General features: G+C 49.0%; 2 protein-coding genes across 2 annotated transcripts in view; both read left to right on the forward strand.

Annotated features, from left to right (window-relative positions):
- Window positions 1-16,939, forward strand: part of CHRNB1 (cholinergic receptor nicotinic beta 1 subunit) — a 30,180-nt gene extending 13,241 nt beyond the window's left edge. Inside the window, exons 6-11 of the mRNA XM_079951965.1 lie at window positions 2,531-2,678; window positions 5,062-5,253; window positions 7,388-7,611; window positions 12,177-12,352; window positions 14,371-14,518; window positions 16,658-16,939. Of these exons, the coding sequence (XP_079808091.1) occupies window positions 2,531-2,678; window positions 5,062-5,253; window positions 7,388-7,611; window positions 12,177-12,352; window positions 14,371-14,518; window positions 16,658-16,798 (1,029 nt within the window). The 3' untranslated portion in view covers window positions 16,799-16,939. The remainder of the gene's footprint in view (window positions 1-2,530; window positions 2,679-5,061; window positions 5,254-7,387; window positions 7,612-12,176; window positions 12,353-14,370; window positions 14,519-16,657) is intronic.
- A 229-nt stretch (window positions 16,940-17,168) lies between these two features.
- LOC307202244 (leucine-rich repeat extensin-like protein 5) lies at window positions 17,169-18,499 on the forward strand (the record flags this gene model as incomplete). Its single annotated transcript, XM_079952090.1, has 3 exons — window positions 17,169-18,036; window positions 18,210-18,226; window positions 18,356-18,499. 3 exons carry the CDS (start codon window positions 17,169-17,171, stop codon window positions 18,497-18,499), a joined length of 1,029 nt encoding a protein of 342 aa, XP_079808216.1.
- Window positions 18,500-18,764: the final 265 nt, after the last annotated feature.

Genomic DNA, 18,764 nt, shown 5'->3' on the forward strand with positions numbered 1-18,764 from the left:
TCTGCTTATCTCTTTACAACCTTGAATAATAAACATTTGAGTCTGTTCCATCAATGCCAGCCTTGTTCTCCTGATGGACCTCGACACGTGTTCACATGTAAAAAAATGTGATTTGCACTAATAGCAATAAGATGGGGCTTTGTTTCTTCTGGGGCACAATAACATCCATTCAACTTTGCTCTTATCTTTTTACCCGCCTAAGCCAGTCATTCTGAGAGAGGAGAAAATGGCTAAAACAGTTTTTGGGATCATATAGAGAACAATATTCTAATATTCACCTGGACCAGAGCATGCCAGGCACTCCTATCTTCCACTGCCTCCCACAGTAAAAGTAAGGGCTCAAAAAGTCCATCTACACTGACCCACTGTCAATCAAACCCCATCTAGTTGGTACATGATTTAAATGCCATTATACAAATCTGTGTTTGGAACGCAGTTTCCCAGTTCTGGTTGCCTCGCCTCGAAAAGGATATTGGAAAAGGTTCAGAAAAGGAACCGCCAAAACGATCAATACCTTCTATTGATTAAATCTCATTCAGCATCCTTTTCTACTAGCGTCCAACCAGATGACCATTGTGGTGTTACCGGAAAAATCCGAGGGCTCCCTTGGACAAAAAGTAAAGACACCAGCCAGGATAACTTGGAGCAAAACAGCAGCCTGTAGGCTTGGCCTTTATTGAACTGTTGCAACAGGGTGCTCCCCTCACTTGCAGGAGAGAGGAAAGACACAGAAAAATGGTGTGCAAGACCTTATAAAAACTTTTGAAATTCCCCTCCTCTAGGTCAAGCCCACCCCCAGAAACATCATGCATACATTACAGAAAGGAGGGGTTGAGGGAGGAGTTGTGGTGGTAACCTGAGTGTCCTGTCACCTGGCTGGTTCCCCCTTTCCCCCTCCCCATGAGTCACTTCCAGGTGACAGAGGGGAGTTTGCAGTTTCCTGCCCCCAGAGGGAAGTTCTGATCATTGTCCTTTGTTCCAGTCCATGCTGAATCCACTCCCATATGCAAGTTCTTTGTGATCTTGATGGTCTTCTGTCTAGGACCATCAGGGTTGGCATAGCAACTGGGCAGGGCTCCTGTGGATGTGCTGGGATGGTGAAGGGATTATGGCTGCCCTGTATCAAACCTTCCCCATTTTGTAGTCCTTCCTTCATGGAGTAAAATAAAAGTGGAACAGTGCAAATCCGATGTATGGTTGATTTTCTATGAATTTATAACAGAAGCGTAGCGTATGTAGTGTGTGAGTGTGTGTGAAGTTTGTACAAACTGAATGATTGGGGTGGGGGGTGTTGAAATTGCAGTGTCCCGTGCACAGCGGAATGATGAGGAGTACGTGCCACATACTCTATATTACTTTATTTACACTTCAAAGCTGGTAGATTACAGAAAAACATCTTGCCTCTGCCGGAGCAGAGAAAGCATCCTCTCTCCCTCTGAAGCACGGAGAGAACACAGTGAGAACAGTGAAAAACAGGAAACCAGTGTACGTCACATCCAGTCTCCTTTCCCGTGAGAAACTCCAACAGCAACTCTGACTGGAATGTAAACATTGTCTTGTGACAAGCATTTCGCTGCACAGTGAAGAGAGCAGAAACCAACAGGGGGTTCCTGCTACAGTTGGAAACCCGCAAGCAGGTTTCCAGCAACTGAGATTCAGAAGCATTGCTGATTGATTGATTGAGTTTCCTTACATGCCGTTTTTTCCACACTGAGCAGCTCGCAGCAAACCTTCAAAACGTCAGAACACAAAGCGTTGAAAATGCAAATATAAATTTAAGTGTGATGGAGAAGAAACAGGAAAGGAGGGCCAAAAGTATAAGAGGTGGTAGCAATGTGAAATTATTTTTTTAAAGGCCTGGGAAAAGACATGTAAAGATTTGAAGAGAATGTTGAAAATGATTGTTGTTAAAAACAATTGAAGTTATGATATTGAGATGTACAAGACTTGATGGAATTATAAAGCGAAAGACTTTGTCCTTGTATCTGAGAGTGGATGCTAAACCAAGACCAGAAGAAAGATAAAAAAAGATTGGCAAAATAAATTACTGAACTGTGCAAGACAAATTAGATAATTTGAAACCCAAGAAAGAAAAAAGACTTTGAGTTTTTGTTTTCTGTTTTTGTTTTAAACGGGGCAAATGTTTAATGCATATTTTTTTAAGCTTTGTGTATAGATTTCTACATTAGCATAACTTTTAGAAGTCGCTTGTAATAAGATGAAGAAGGTTTTAAAATTGGACCGTTAAGAATATATAAGGTTTTCTGGACGTGCGTGAACAAGTATATTTTAACGGAACCAAGAGGGGGAGTGGAGGGAATTCAAGACAAAAACTGTGGTTAAAAAATGTGTTTATGATGTTTTTTTTCTTTTCTTTGTTATTATAAAATAAATAAATTGCTGGAAAAAAGGAGAGAAAAAGGAAATACAAATATACAGAGCATGTCAGTAATGTAATTTTAAAAAATGACATCCTGGACATTTTTCTCTCTCATTTTTTTTTTTGGGGGGGGGTGTATTTCTGCGTCAGGTGACGTACTTCCCCTTCGACTGGCAAAACTGCACGATGGTTTTCCGCTCATACACTTATGACACCTCGGAAATCACCCTTCTCCACCCGGTCGGTGAGGACGGGCTGGAGGTGAAGGAGATTATCATCTACGAAAACACGTTTATCGGTGAGGAATGGTGGGTTCTGGGAAAATGCATGTGGCGGGAGCTGGCTAGACGAGGAAGGGTAAAACCAGCCGTAGACCCCCCCCCAAGGGATGGCCCAAAAGACAACTTAGATCAGGGGTCAGCAAACTTTTTCAGCAGGGAGCGGGTCCACTGTCCCTCAGACCTTGTGGGGAGCCGGACTATATTTGGGGGGGAAATAAAAATGAACGAATTCCTATGGCCCACAAATAACCCAGAGATGTATTTTAAATAAAAGGACACATTCTACTTATGTAAAAACACGCTGATTCCCGGAGCGTCCGCAGGCCGGATTGAGAAGGCGATTGGGCCGGATCCAGCAGAGAATGCCCAGTAACAGAGTTTAGATTTGCAAAAGTCAAGCAGCAGTATAGTGTCAGGAATATAGGTTGTTAGGATCCTTTTGTCCTGTTTAGTTCCATGCTGCACTCCCGTCTTTCTAGCCCTCCTGCAACAAAGAGATAAGGTGTTAAGTAAGTTTAAAATGCTTTACTTACAAAAGTTCCAAAGGTCAGATTCATGCGTTTATCCAAGCAGCAGCAAAGGAGAACATAGGCAGAATACTCTCGGAATTAAAATTGAAAAAAATTGAAATACTTTATTGTCACTTACAGATAGGTAGCCGTGTTGGTCTGCCATAGTCAAAACAAAATAAAAAAATTCCTTCCAGTAACAAGAACTAACTTAGTTGGTCTTTAAGGTGCTACTGGAAGGAATTTTTTTATTTTTATTGTCACTTGTACAACTTGTCTACACTGAGATTACACAAGCACCCCCCACTCAGCTCTCTTAGTCTTAATTCCCCTCGTTTACTGACGCACACCCACCAAACCCAAAAGTCAGTTGCCCTGTTGTTATCTTTTCATTCAGCAACCCATGGATAGAAGCTGTTCTTTACCCTGTTGGTGTGACTAATTGTGCTTCTATATCTTCTGCCCGAGGGCAGGGTGTGAATCATCCCTGATAATTTTCCTCACTCTCCTGAAGCAAAGTTCTTCTGCTATTTCATCCAGTGGATTAACAGGACAGCCCATAATATGTTGTGCTGTATTCACCACCCTCTGTCGGCACTTCCTATCAGTTGATGTCAAACCAGCGTACCACACTGTGATGCAGTATGAAAGGACACTTTCTATTGCGGACCGGTAGAAGGAGATCATCAGATGTTGGTTGACCTTGTTCTTCCGTAATACTCTGAGGAGATGGAGTCTCTGTTGGGCTTTCTTAACCACCTGGGTTGTGTTTATTTTCCCAGTAAGGTCTTCACTGAGATAAACTCCTAGGAATTCAAAGGAAAAGACTCTCTCCACACAATGGGGCTAGTTCTCTTCTCTTCCTCCGAAAGTCCAACACCATCTCCTTTGTCTTGCTGATATTAATGTGCAAGTTGTTCCCTAGGCACCATGTAGATATTTTTTGGACCTCCCCTCTATACGCTGATTCGTCTCCACCTGTTATTAAAGCCATGATGGTGGTGTCATTTGTATTAATTGTACAAATTGTATTACAGTGGTGCCTCGCAAGACGAAAAGAATCCGTTCCGCGAATCTCTTCGTCTTGCGGTTTTTTCATCTTGCGAAGCAAGCCCATTAGCAGCTTAGCGGATTAGCACTATTAGCGGCTTAGCGGATTAGCGGATCAGCTGATAAGCGGCTTAGCGGCTTAGCGGATCAGCTGATAAGCGGCTGAGCGGCTTAGCGGATCAGCTGATAAGCGGCTGAGCGGATCAGCTGTTAAGCGGCTGAGCGGATCAGCTGATAAGCGGCTGAGCGGCTTAGTGGATCAGCTGATAAGTGGCTTAGCGGATCAGCTGTTAAGCGGCTTAGCGGATCAGCTGATAAGCGGCTTAGCGGATCAGCTGATAAGCGGCTTAGCGCATCAGCTGTTAAGCGGCAAGCGGATCAGCTGTTAAGCGGCTTAGCGGATCAGCTGATAAGCGGCTTAGCGGCTTAGAAAAAGGGGGGGAAGGGAAAAAAACCCCGCAGGAACTTGCAAGACATTTTCATCTTGCGAAGCAAGCCCATAGGAAATTCGTTTTGCGAAGCACCTCCAAAACGGAAAACCCTTTCGTCTAGCGGGTTTTCTGTCTTGCGAGGCACCACTGTAATTGCAGAGAATACAGAAAGCTTGCTTAGGCACGTCTTCCTTGGCTAGTTACATGGTGAGGAGAGAGTGAGAGAGGAACAGGAAGAGGAGGCTTCACTTCCTCCCTCGCCAGGCGGAAGAGTGGGTGTGTCCTGGCTGAGTCTAGGAACACAGCTCTATTGTCTTAACCCCTTCATGCACTAACTAGGAATCACGCATGGTTGTGTTAAGACTGCAATTTCCTCCAAGTTCATTCCCTTCTGTCTTTTCCTTTGGCAGACAACGGGCAGTGGGAGATCCGGCACAAACCGTCCCGCAAGAACACCCTCCCGGGAGACCCCCTGTACGAGGACATCACCTTCTACCTCATCATTCGGAGGAAGCCCCTCTTCTACCTCATCAACGTCATCATCCCTTGCATCCTGATTACCATCTTGGCCATATTTGTCTTCTATCTCCCGCCGGATGCTGGTGGGTAGCCAGGAAAAAAGAGCCACTCTTGAGCGACACCTTCAGGCTGTTAAGTGTTATTACACCCTCGGGATGGGCTTAGCTGAGCCTGACGCCCTCCTCCAAGAGGGATATTGCAAAGCTGAGGAAAGCATTCAGAAAAAGGCAAGAAAAATTGAGTGATTTCCCCTAGGAGGAAAGGTTTGGGTAGGGCGTGCCATTTTAGGAGGTGAAACTAATTTTTTGCAAATTTCTTCAGGGGGCGGGGTCCTTAAAAGTATGTGTTTGGGTGTGAGGAATTCAAATCTGCTATTATTTTTGTGACTGGACAACACTGAGCTTGGCAAGTGTGTGTTTGAGGAAGAAGCACATAAACTGCTTTCAGAAAACCGACGAGTTTTAATCTTACCTTCTGAAAATGTCAGGTAATGCTAAATAATAATGATGAATAATATTAATTTTAAATGCTATTAATAACTGCAAGAGCTTGTCGGTCATTTTTGAATGATTTCTATGCAGCCTTGCAGACATTTTACTTCCCAAGCAAAACTAAATGAGATCAAATTAACTGAAATATATGTCGACTTCCCATGTCACGCTGCAACTTTTGAGCAGCCCTCACCTTTGGAATTTGAAAGCTGTACAATTCGACACACCTTCGCATGGGGGACTCTTTAGAGAAAAGGCGAGGGAGAGGGAGGTTTGGTACGGATAAAACGGATGAATTTTTTAAAGCAGTGTGTGGTTAACCTGGGGGACTCCCTGCCACAGGAGGCAGCAATGCTCACCAACCTAACTGGCTTCAACAGAGGATGAGATGAATTAATGGAGGTTTCAGGCTATCCAGCGGCTATGAGCCACAATGGCTATGACCTGCCTCCGCGACTGGGGGCAGCAATGCTGGTTGCAGAAAACCAGAGGAAGGGAGAGGATTGTGTTCGAATCCTGCTTGTGGGTTTCCCAAAAGAAGCATGTGTCGGCTTAGTGTAATAGGGAGAAGAAGAAGAAGAAGAAGAAGAAGAAGAAGAAGAAGAAGAAGAAGAAGAATTATTTATTATTTATTTCCCCAGGCACTCTGGGCGGCATCCAGAAAAATATTAAAATACAATAATTCACCAAATTTTAAAAGCTTCCCTAAACAGGGCTGCCTTCAGATGTCTTCTAAAAGTCAGATAGTTGTTTATTTACTTGAAATCTGGTGGAGGGTGTTCCACAGGGCAGGCGCCACCACCGAGAAGGCCCTCTGCCTGGTTCCCTGTAGCTTTGCTTCTTGCAGGGAAGGAACCGCCAGAAGGCCCTCGGAGCTGGACTTCAGTGTCCAGGATGGACAATGGGGGTGGAGACGCTCCTTCAGGTCTACTGGACCAAAGCCATTTAGGGCTTTAAAGGTCAGCACCTGCACTTTGAATTGTGCTCGGAAACGTACTGGGAGCCAATGTAGGTCTTTCAAGACCGGTGTTATGTGGTCTTGGTGGCCGCTCCCAGTCCCCAGTCCAGCTGCCGCGTTCTGGATTAGTTGTAGTTTCCGGATCACCTTCAAAGGTAGCCACACGTAGAGTGCATGGCAGTAGTCCAAGAGGGAGATACAGTGGTGCCTCGCAAGACGAAAAGAATCCGTTCCGCGAGTCTCTTCGTCTTGCGGTCTTTTCGTCTTACGAAGCAACCCTATCAGCGGCTATTAGTGGCAAAGCGGCTATTAGTGGCTTAGCGGCTTAGAAAAAGGGGGGGGGAGCGAAAAAAATCGCAAGACTCGCAAGACGCTTTCGTCTTGCGAAGCAAGCCCATAGAGAAATTCGTCTTGCGAAGCGCCTCGAAAAACGGAAAACCATTTCATCTAGCGGGTTTTTCGTCTTGCGAGGCATTAGTCTTGCGGGGCACCACTGTAACTAGAGCATGTGTCACTCTGGCCAGACAGTCTGCGGGCAGGTAGGGTCTCATCCTGCATATCAGATGGAGCTGATAAACAGCTGCCCTGGACACAGATTTGACCTGCGCCTCCATGGAGAGCTGTGAGTCCAGAATGACTCCCAGGCTGCGCACCTGGTCCTTCAGGGGCACAGCTGCCCCATTCAGGACCAGGGAGTCCACCACACCCGCCCGACCCCGACCCCCAAGAACAGTACTGCTCATGTTCTCCTCCGCCTCCCTTCCTCAGGCGAGAAGATGACCCTCTCCATCTTTGCTCTGCTCACCCTCACCGTCTTCCTCCTGCTGCTGGCCGACAAGGTCCCAGAGACATCTTTGGCAGTGCCCATCATCGTGAAATACCTCATGTTCACCATGAGTCTTGTGACTTTGTCCGTCATCCTCAGCGTGGTCGTCCTCAACTTGCACCATCGCTCACCCAACACCCATGAAATGCCCTTCTGGGTGCGACAGGTATGTGGGGGAGATAGACACTAAAATGGGCCTTGGTTTCCCATCCAACAGCCCCTGCCAGCACCTCTAACCCAGTTGTGAACAGGTGAGGAAATTCAAGAGGCAACAGCCAAACAGCTCCAACCAAAAGCAGGGCCTTGTTGGTGGTGGCTCCAGAGTGGTGGCTCCCCCAACTGCCTGTGCTCTCGTGGCAGAGACCAATGAAAACACTCTTCCCTTGGCAGACTTTTGGGATTAAGCCGGGAATGGTGCATTCACTGGCAGCAAGCTCTGCAAATCTCTGCAGGAAGCCTCACTGGCTAATATTATTATTATTCTGCGTTTTCAACATACTGAATCTCAAGGCACCTTCTTTGCCACCTAATATCCTAGCTTCTGGATTGCTTCATACTTGTCTACACATCAACGTTTCTTTATATCTTCTTCTTTGCCGATCCCTCGTAGCCGAGTAAGATTGTCTTCCATGAACACGGTTTTAACAATGAGTCCGTAAGTGACTATGGAGGCCAGTTCTGGACCCACACGTCCTTCCACAGTGGGGACATTGGTTTCCAGGTGGGAGATGATCATGGTGAGGGTTTGCCAAGCCTGCCTTCCTCTTAGCACGTTTCTCCCTTGCGTCCTGAGTTCGAGTGTCTTCAAAGCCCACAACACCTTTGGTAAAGGCTGTTCTCCAACTGGAGCGCTCGCAGGCCAGTGTTTCCCAATTGTTGGTGTTTATACTACATTTTTTTAGATTTGCCTTGAGAGAGTCTTTAAACTTCTTTTGTTGACCACCAGCATTACGCTTTCCATTTTTAAGTTGGGAATAGAGTACAGTGAGTGGTACCTCAGGTTACATACGCTTCAGGTTACATACGCTTCAGGTTACAGACTCCGCTAACCCAGAAATAGTGCTTCAGGTTAAGAACTTTGCTTCAGGTTGAGAACAGAAATCGTGCTCCGGCGGTGCGGCGGCAGCAGGAGACCCCATTAGCTAAAGTGGTACCTCAGGTTAAGAACAGTTTCAGGTTAAGTACGGACCTCCGGAACGAATTAAGTACAGTGGTGCCTCGCAAGACGAAATTAATCCGTTCCGCGAGTCTCTTCGTCTAGCGGTTTTTTCGTCTTGCGAAGCAAGCCCATTGACAGCTTAGCGGATTAGCGGCTTTTAGCGGCTTTTAGCGGCTTATCGGCTTAGCGGATAAGCAGATAAGCGGCTTAGCGGCTTAGAAAAGGGGGGGGGAGGGAAAAAACCCCGCAGGAACTCGCAAGACATTTTTGTCTTGCGAAGCAAGCCCATAGGGAAATCCGTTTTGCGAAGCACCTCCAAAACGGAAAACCCTTTCGTCTAGCGGGTTTTCCGTCTTGCGAGGCGTTCGTCTTGCGGGGCACCACTGTACTTAACCCGAGGTACCACTGTAGTTGCTTTGGAAGACGATCATCAGGCATCCGCACAACATGACCTGTCCAACAAAGCTGATGTTGAAGAATCATTGCTTCGACACTGGTGGTCTAAAATTTAAACCTCCTATCTCACGTGGGGGAGAAATACAAAAAGTAAACAGGCTGCGAAGCCTTTCTAGCAGAGTAAAGACACTTATACGTTTTGCCGTGTAATGAAGTTTAGGAATAAGGCAACTCTGTCTTTTTGTCCACTTTTATTTGTGGTCTGCTTCGCCTCGCCATCCCCGTTGCAGCGAATGAATTGAAAAGGATGTTCAAAATAACTTTTGTAAAAAAAAACACACACACACACACACACACACACAACCAGAAGCTTTTCTTTTGGGACAGAACTACCTAAATTGTATAGAAATCTATTTATGTATGCTATACTACAGCAGTAAGAATGCTACTTGCCCCAAAGTGGGAAGAAGCTGAAGTCCCAGCAAAGGAAGAATGGATACAAAAACTTATGGAATATGCAGAAATGGCGAAACTTACCAGAAGAATAAGAAATCAAAACAACAAACTTTTTATAAAAGAATGGAAAAGGCTTACTGAGTATTTACAGATAAATTGCAATCAGATGAAAACATTGGCAGGATTCTTGTAACAACCTGCAGTTTCATAAGAGTATATATTTAAAGTAGATAGTTAAATGAATTTGGATATGCAGAAAATATTTAAAAATAAATTTAAGGAACTGCAGAAAGAGGGGGAAGGAAGTCAAACGTTGAAATGTTAAATGGATTGTAAAACAAATGAAATGTATAAGCTTGAAAAGTATAAACGCAAAGAGAGAGAATGAAACAAACGTTTTTAGTAAGAAAAAACGTTTACTTACATTTCAGTGCAGGCAGCAAATATAGCAATGTAGTGTATAGAAGACGACTTCAAACTTAGAGCAAAATAAGAGTTGGTGGTCTCAAAAGAGGGTGCGCGAGTCCTCAGACACATTTCTGCTTAGCGTGTTAGAGCATGGTAGAAAAAGAGAGGCAGAAGGACACCTGCACTGGTGTAGCAAAACATGCATTTGTGATTGGGCACCAAATCCCACAGGAATAGCGCCATTGTCTGAAGGGGCAGTGGGAGAACAGCTGCGTCTTAAAAGGAAAGTTGTGGTGCAGGCAGGTGAGGAGGACGAAGCTGGCCGGCGGAACCGTGCTTGGGACCAGCTGTGAACTGTGGAACTCCCTGCCACAGGAGGGAGTGGCGGTTCCCAACCTGGGTGGCTTTAAAAGAGAACTGGGCACGTTCATGGAGGAAGAGGGTGCTTGTGCTGGTCTGGAGGGGAGGTTACCGTGGGGCGAGGTCCAGGACCTGAGTTGAGGGTCGGCAGACGGTCCTCCTCGGGCGAAGCGGGGTCCACAGCGGGAAGCCGGGCAAGGACAGGAACTCTGGGGGGAACAGGACTGGATGCTGGCCGAAACAGCTCTTCAACGACGTTGCTCCCGCGAGCACTCCTCCTGGGAGAAACCAGTTCCCTTCGCCTCTCTGCCCTGAGCCTCTGCAGTTCAGGAGAGGCTGAAGGGTTACTGGGCCCAGGGGGAGACTCACCTGTAGGCACTGAGTCCTCAACCACCTCTGGAGCCAGAGTGGATTCACCTGGTGTCTGCTCCTGAGGATCCGGCACAGGTGCAGGCGCTTCAGAATCAAGGCCCTGCCCCACCTCAGCCGGCCCTGGAGGCGGGGACTCCTGCGCAGGCTAGGATTCCTCCGGTTCAATAGGAGTATAGCATCTAGATCAAGGGAAGTAATAGTGCCACTGTATTCTGCTCCGGTCAGACCTCACCTGGAGTACTGTGTCCAGTTCTGGGCACCACAGTTCAAGAAGGACACTGACAAACTGGAACGTGTCCAGAGGAGGGCAACCAAAATGGTCAAAGGCCTGGAAACGATGCCTTATGAGGAACGGCTAAGGGAGCTGGGCATGTTTAGCCTGGAGAAGAGGAGGTTAAGGGGTGATATGATAGCCATGTTCAAAGATATAAAAGGATGTCACATAGAGGAGGGAGAAAGGTTGTTTGCTGCTGCTCCAGAGAAGCGGACACGGAGCAATGGCTCCAAACTACAAGAAAGAAGATTCCACCTAAACATTAGGAAGAACTTCCTGACAGTAAGAGCTGTTTGACAGTGGAATTTGCTGCCAAGGAGTGTGGTGGAGTCTCCTTCTTGGGAGGTCTTTAAGCAGAGGCTTGACAACCATATGTCAGGAGTGCTCTGATGGTGTTTCCTGCTTGGCAGGGGGTTGGACTCGATGGCCCTTGTGGTCTCTTCCAACTCTAGGATTCTAGGATTCTAGGATTCTATGAATCGGATTCCCAGGCCATCACAGTGCTATTGATGGCTACTAGCCGGAATGGCTGCGTTCTGCCTCCACGGTCAGAGGCAGCGATGCTTCTGAAGAACAGTTGCTGGAAATTGCAGGAGTGGCTTTCGAACTCGGATCCTGTTCACAGGCTTCCCAGAGGCATCTGGCCATACTCTGTGATGGCAGCATGCTGGACTAGATGAGCTATTGGCCAGATCCAGCAAGCTTCATATTACATTATTATGCCTTTCAGACTGCAATGAGCGTGAGATGCCAAAAGGCCAGGGAGAGATTCACAGCCATTAAAGGCCATAGGGACTACCATCAGCTGTCAGATTAATAATAATAATAATAATAATAATAATAATAATAATAATAATTTATTATTTATTATTTATACCCCACCCATCTGGCTGGGTTTCCCCAGCCACGATTATATAAAAGCATCTATATAGTTCTGTTTTTGGCCTCTGGCCTTTGGTTTGACCCTTATGTTTCCCTCCCCTTATGGATTTGATCTACGGGCTACTTTTAAAACGAGGCTGCATTTTAAATTGCATTTTAACCTGTATTTTAAATAGGTTCCCCCCCCCCTAATTATGTTCTTACTGTAATTTTTACTGGTGTTATCTGCCCTGAGCCCAGCTCTGGCCAGAGAGGACGGGGTATAAATTATTATTATTATTATTATTATTATTATTATTATTATTATTATTGAGACAACCATCCTCTTACCAATACCTTCTGCCTCGCTGGCACCCCTTAAGCAGAAATGTGGGGGGAAATGTGAGGAAACGTACTCTCTCTTCCTCTCTCCCTCCTTCTCTAGATCTTCATCCACACGCTCCCCCGGTATTTGGGCTTGCGGCGCCCCAAGCAAGAAACGCTCTTGAAACCTGCACCCCCACACCCCAAACAAGAGACCATGGTGAAAAGCAACCGCCGGACGGACGAATATTTTATCCGCACCCCTGCCTACGATTTCCTGTTCCCTAAACCCAACAGGTGAAGAGGCCAGGCAATTTGACACTGGTGGGATGAACGAGAGAGAGGTTGTTGCTAGGTAGTTCTGAAATTGTGGCGGTGGGATTTGTGTGTGTGGGGGGGGGGAATTCCCCTTATGGGTTCGAGTACGGAGACTCGCCCCAGACTCTCAGTCGGTGAGACTTCATTCAGGATTGTGTCGCCAGGAAGAGTCCAAAGATCATTCCCAATTTCCTCGCAAATTGCAAATCCGATTTGGTCATGTTGACAGTAAAGCCAGTTAAGAGGTTTTCAAAGCCCGTTGAGAGCGAGGGCAAGTGTTGCCGTCACTCCAAATGGGGAAATATCTTCGCCCTGGCACTTTTCATGACTAATTGGGGTTTTTTGCAAAAGGAGGGCCCTCCCCATTTGAGAAATATTTGCTACTCTTGAATAATGGTAAAAGGTAAAGGGACCCCTGACCATTAGGTCCAGTCGTGGCCGACTCTGGGGTTGCGGCGCTCATCTCGCTTTATTGGCCAAGGGAGCTGGCATACAGTTTCCGGGTCATGTGGCCAGCAGGACTAAGCCGCTTCTGGCGAACCAGAGCAGCGCACGGAAATGCCGTTTACCTTCCCGCCGGAGCGGTACCTATTTATCTACTTGCACTTTGATGTGCTTTCGAACTGCTAGGTTGGCAGGAGCAGGGACCGAGCAACGGGAGCTCACCCCATCACGGGGATTCGAACCGCTGACCTTCTGATCAGCAAGTCCTAGGCTCTGTGGTTTAACCCACAGCGCGACCCGCGTCCCTTACTCTTGAATAGCTCCCTTAAATAGTAGGCCTGAGCGAGGGGATGATGGCGGTCTCAGCTTGTTCTATCAATGGTGGACTCCTTCTTCCATTCTCACCCTTTCAAGGTTTTCATAAGAGGGTCATCTGCAGTGCGGGGGTCTTTTGCCCAACGTGGGCCTCAAACCCTCGACCCTGAAATTCAGAGTCTCATGCTCTGCTAACTGATTGATTTACGTGGGAGAGGATATATTAATTACAAATATCCTTCCAGACTCTCACATGTGTGGGATCAGCTTGAATAATCAGCTTGGTGTTTGCATTTGGAGATTGGCAGAGCTTTAGATGACCGCCCTTTGGCAGGAAAAGAGAAGCATAGGAAAGGCTGAAAGCTGGTACTTTTGGAGTTACCATGCTTAGTAAAAGAATGAGCGTAAAGTAAGTTTAAATTGGGGTTTACTTACTTAAAGTATTGCGCTCATTTTCTGCTCCCAACAGCAGCAAACACAATGCAGGTAAAAAAAAAAATACTTCTAGGTTACAAAATACATAGTTGAATAGTAAAATTGTGTCTGTGCTCAGGGAGAGTTGAGGCAGACATCCATCCCAATCAAAAATATGGTGCAAAAGGACAAAGAGAGAGAGAAAGAGAGAGAGGATAAAGGTTTATGTCTCTCGTTTCTTCCAGCCACTGGAAACAGGGGAAATGACATCACACAGAGTTCTCTCTCTCTCTCCATCAATCGCATTCCTATGGTCTGAGTCTGCCTATCTAGAAATTTACTTCTCTGTGGTTGTTAGCCCCTAGACCAGGGGTCAGCAAACTTTTTCAGCAGGGGGCCGGTCCACTGTCCCTCAGACCTTGTGGGGGGCCAGAATATTTTTTGAAGGGGGGAAATGAACGAATTCCTATGCCCCTCAAATAACCCAGAGATGCATTTTAAATCAAAGCACACATTCTTCTCATGTAAAAAACACGCTGATTCCAGGACCATCCGCAGGCCGGATTTAGAAGGCGATTGGGCCGGAACCGGCCCCTGGGCCTCCGTTTGCCTACCCATGCCCTAGACCAATGGTTCTCACCCTGCGGGTCCCCAGATGTTGTTGGACTACAACTCCCATCATTCCTAGCCAGCATGAGCCGTGGTCATGGATGATGGGAGTTGTAGTCCAACAACATCTGGGGACCCGCAGGTTGAGAACCGCTGCTAGATTTTCTAATTAACGAGAATATGCATTGTTATGTTTGACGGCAAATCTCCCGCAGGTTCCAGCCCGAGGCATTCCCCATGGATATGAAGAAGTATATTGACGGCCCCAGTCACTTCATCGCCCTCCCGCCAGACTTGAAGGCCGCCATGAACGCCATCACCTACATAGCAGAGCAGCTACAGGAGCAGGATGACTACGACGAGGTGAGTTCTTGCGAAAGAAACCAAGCATTCTGGGGAAGGATGGAAGGATCTGGGCATGTTTTGCCTAGATAAAGGGAGACCAAGATGAGATAAGGTAAAGGTAAAGGTACCCCTGCCCGTACGGGCCAGTCTTGACAGACTCTGGGGTTGTGCGCCCATCTCACTTAAGAGGCCAGGGGCCAGCGCTGTCCGGAGACACTTCCGGGTCACGTGGCCAGCGTGACATCGCTGCTCTGGCCAGAGCCAGAGCCAGAGCCAGAGCCGCACACGGAAACGCCGTTTACCTTCCCGCTGGTAAGCGGTCCCTATTTATCTACTTGCACCCGGAGGTGCTTTCGAACTGCTGGGTTGGCAGGCGCTGGGACCGAGCAGCGGGAGCGCACCCCGCCGCAGGGATTCGAACCGCCGACCTTTCGATCGGCAAGTCCTAGGCGCTGAGGCTTTAACCCACAGCGCCACCTGCGTCCCTCGAGACCAAGATGACATACAATAAAGGTAAAGGGACCCCTGACCATTAGGTCCAGTCGTGGCCGACTCTGGGGTTGCGGCACTCATCTCGCTTTACTGGCCAAGGGAGCGGGCATACAGCTTCCGGGTCATGTGGCCAGCATGACTGAGCCGCTTCTGGCAAACCAGAGCAGCGCATGGAAACACCGTTTACCTTCCTGCCGGAGCAGGACCATTTATCTACTTGCACTTTGAGGTGCTTTCAAACTGCTAGGTGGGCAGGAGCAGGGACCGAGCAACAGGAGCTCACCCCGTCATTGCGGGGATTCGAACCGCCAACCTTCTGATTGGCAAGCCCTAGGCTCTGTGATTTAACCCACAGCGCCACCCGTGTCCGGTGGGGTTCTACATGGAAGAGGGAACAAAGGTGTTTCCGGAGGGCAGGACCCCCAAAACCAACAGATTCAAGTTACAAGGGAAGAGATTCCAGGAAGTTGGAGGATGGATGGCGGCTAATGGATTGAGGTTGAATCCTGACAAGACAGAAGTACTGTTTTGGGGGGACAGGGGGCGGGCAGGTGTGGAGGACTCCCTGGTCCTAAATGGGGCTACTGTGCCCCTGAGGGACCAGGTGCGCAGCCTGGGAGTTATTCTGGAGGCATCCATGGAGGCAGAGGTCAATTCTGTGTCCAGGGCAGCCGTCTACCAGCTCCATCTGGTGCGCAAGATGAGATCCTCCCTGCCCGCAGACTGTCTTTCCAGAGTGGTGCATGCTCTGGCTAATCCGCTAATCCGCTAATAGGGTTGCTTCGCAAGACGAAAAGACCGCAAGACGAAGAGACTCGTGGAACGGATTATTTTTGTCTTGCGAGGCACCACTGTATCTCCCGCTTGGACTACTGCCATGCGCTCTACATGGGGCTACCTTTGAAGGTGACCCGGAAACTGCAACTAATCCAGAATGTGGCAGCCAGACTGGGGACTGGGAGCGGCCGCCAAGACTACATAACACCGGTCCTGAAAGACCTACGTTGGCTCCCAGGACGTTTCCGAGCACAATTCCAAGTGTTGGTGCTGACCTTGAAAGCCCTAAACGGCCTCAAAGGCCCAGTAGACCTGAAGGAGCGTCTCCACCCCCATCGTTCAGCCCGGACACTGAGGTCCAGCACCGAGGACCTTCTGGCAGTTCCCTCACTGCGAGAAGCCAAGTTACAGGGAACCAGTCAGAGGGCCTTCTCGGTGGTGGCTCCCGCCCTGTGGAACGCCCTCCCACCAGATGTCAAGGAAATAAACAACAACCTGGCATTCAGAAGACATCTGAAGGCAGCCCTGTTTAGGGAAGTTTTTAATGTGTGACCTTTTAGTGTATTTTTGGTCTTTGTTGGAAGCCGCCCAGAGTGGCTGGGGAACACCAGCCAGATGGATGGGGTACAAATAATAAATTATTATTATTATTATTATTATTATTATTATTATTATTATTAAACACTAGGAGGGTCCGAGCTGATGGCTGTGGAACAGATGCCCTCCGAAGGTGATGGGTTCTCCTTCATTGGAAGTTTTTATTCAGAGCTTGGATGGACACCTGTCAAGCAGCTCCGATTCCTGTCGCTCAGGGGTTTGGGCTGGATGAACTTTGGGGGTCCCTCCCAGTTCGACTGTTCTTTGACCTGCTTCCTCCTTCCCTTGCAGCTGAAGAAGGACTGGGAGTACGTGGCCATCGTGGTGGACCGCCTTTTCTTCTGGACCTTCATCATCTTCACCACGCTGGGCACCTTCAGCCTCTTCCTGGACGCCAGCTTCCACCTGCCCCCCGACCAGCCCTTCCCCTGAGCCCACGGCCTCCTTCACCCAACCGGCATAATGGGTCGGGTGGTCCTTCCACGGGGAAGGCCTGTGAACCGTTGACTCCCGCCGACACGGCGACAGGATGTGAAGAACATGCTCATGCCCACATCCCTATGGGGTGGGTCTGGGGAATCTCAGGGTTAAATACAGCCCCCTAAGCCTCTCTATTCAGACCCTAGGCCACACCCTCCCTGCAAGCCACACCCACTGGGAATCTACAAGGACACACCCTAACCTCAAGCCACGCCCACTGGGACTCTACAAGGCCACACACCCTCCTCAAGCCACACCCACTGGGATTCCAAATGGCCACACCCACTCTTCAAGCCATGCCCACTGAGACAGCTTCAAGGCCATGCCCTCTCCTCAAGCCACACCCACTGGGATTCCACAAGGCCACCCCCTCTCCTCAAGCCACTCCCACTGGGACTCTTCAAGGCCACACCCTCTCCTCAAGTCACACCCCTACATGGACTGTACAAGGCCACACCCTCTCTGCAAACCACACCCACTGGGACTCTACAGGGCCACGCTGTCTCCTCAAGCCACACCCACTGGGACTCTACAGGGCCACGCCCTCTCCTCAAGCCACTCCCACTGGGATTCCACAAGGCCACACCCTCTCCTCAAGCCACACCCCTACATGGACTGTACAAGGCCACACCCTCTCTGCAAACCACACCCACTGGGACTCTACAGGGCCACGCTGTCTCCTCAAGCCACACCCACTGGGACTCTACAGGGCCACGCCCTCTCCTCAAGCCACTCCCACTGGGATTCCACAAGGCCACACCCTCTCCTCAAGCCACACCCACTGGGACTCTACAGGGCCACGCCCTCTCCTCAAGCCACTCCCACTGGGATTCCACAAGGCCGCACCCTCTCCTCAAGCCACACCCACTGGGATTCCACAAGGCCGCACCCTCTCCTCAAGCCACACCCACTGGGATCCCACAAGGCCACACCCTCTCCTCAAGCCACACCCACTGGGACTCTACAGGGCCACGCCCTCTCCTCAAGCCACTCCCACTGGGATTCCACAAGGCCACACCCTCTCCTCAAGCCACACCCACTGGGATCCCACAAGGTCACACCCTCTCCTCAAGCCACACCCACTGGGATCCCACAGGGCCACGCCGTCTCCTCAAGCCACACCCACTGGGATTCCAAAAGGCCATGCCCTCTCCTCAAGCCACACCCACAGGTGCTCTACAAGGCCCCACCTTCTCCTCAAGCCACACCCACTGGGACGCTACAAGGCCCCACCTTCTCCTCAAGCCACTCCCACTGGTTCTCTACAAGGCCACACCCTCACCTTAACCCACACCCCTATACAGAGTGTACAAGGCCACACCCTCCCAAGCCACACCCCTACATGTACTGTACAAGGCCACACCCTCTCCTCAAGCCACACCCACCGGGACTCTACAAGGCCACGCCTCTCCTCAAGCCACTCCCTGACTTGGAATCCACCAGGCCACACCCTCTCCTCAAGCCACGCCCACTGGGCTCAACAAGGCCCCGCCCTCTCCTCAAGCCACGCCCCCACTGGGACTCTCACTGGGTGACGTTTGTCCAGCCGCTGCCACTCTCAGCCTAGCCTACCTCACAGGATTGTTGTGGGGATTAAAGGAGGAGGGGAGGGAGAACCTTGAGCTCCTTGGGGGATATAAATGCAACAAATAAAGAAATGAATAATAAAACTCTGTCCTGAGACTCAAGATGAATTTAAGAGGCTGGCGGACGGGGCCTGCCCATTACCCCCCGCCCCCCTCCCGGCTTGAAGGACACCTGGGCTCGGCCTTTGGGTGAGCATCGCAAGGAGAAATCTAAGCCTGGAGTTTAGATGCCAAAGGGACAGATCCAGGTTATAATAATAATAATAATTTATTATTTATACCCTGCCCACCTGGCTGGGCTTCCCCAGCCACTCTGGGCGGCTTCCAAAAAA

This window comes from Podarcis cretensis, assembly GCF_951804945.1.
Source record: "Podarcis cretensis genome assembly, chromosome: 13".
Taxonomy (NCBI): domain Eukaryota; kingdom Metazoa; phylum Chordata; class Lepidosauria; order Squamata; family Lacertidae; genus Podarcis; species Podarcis cretensis.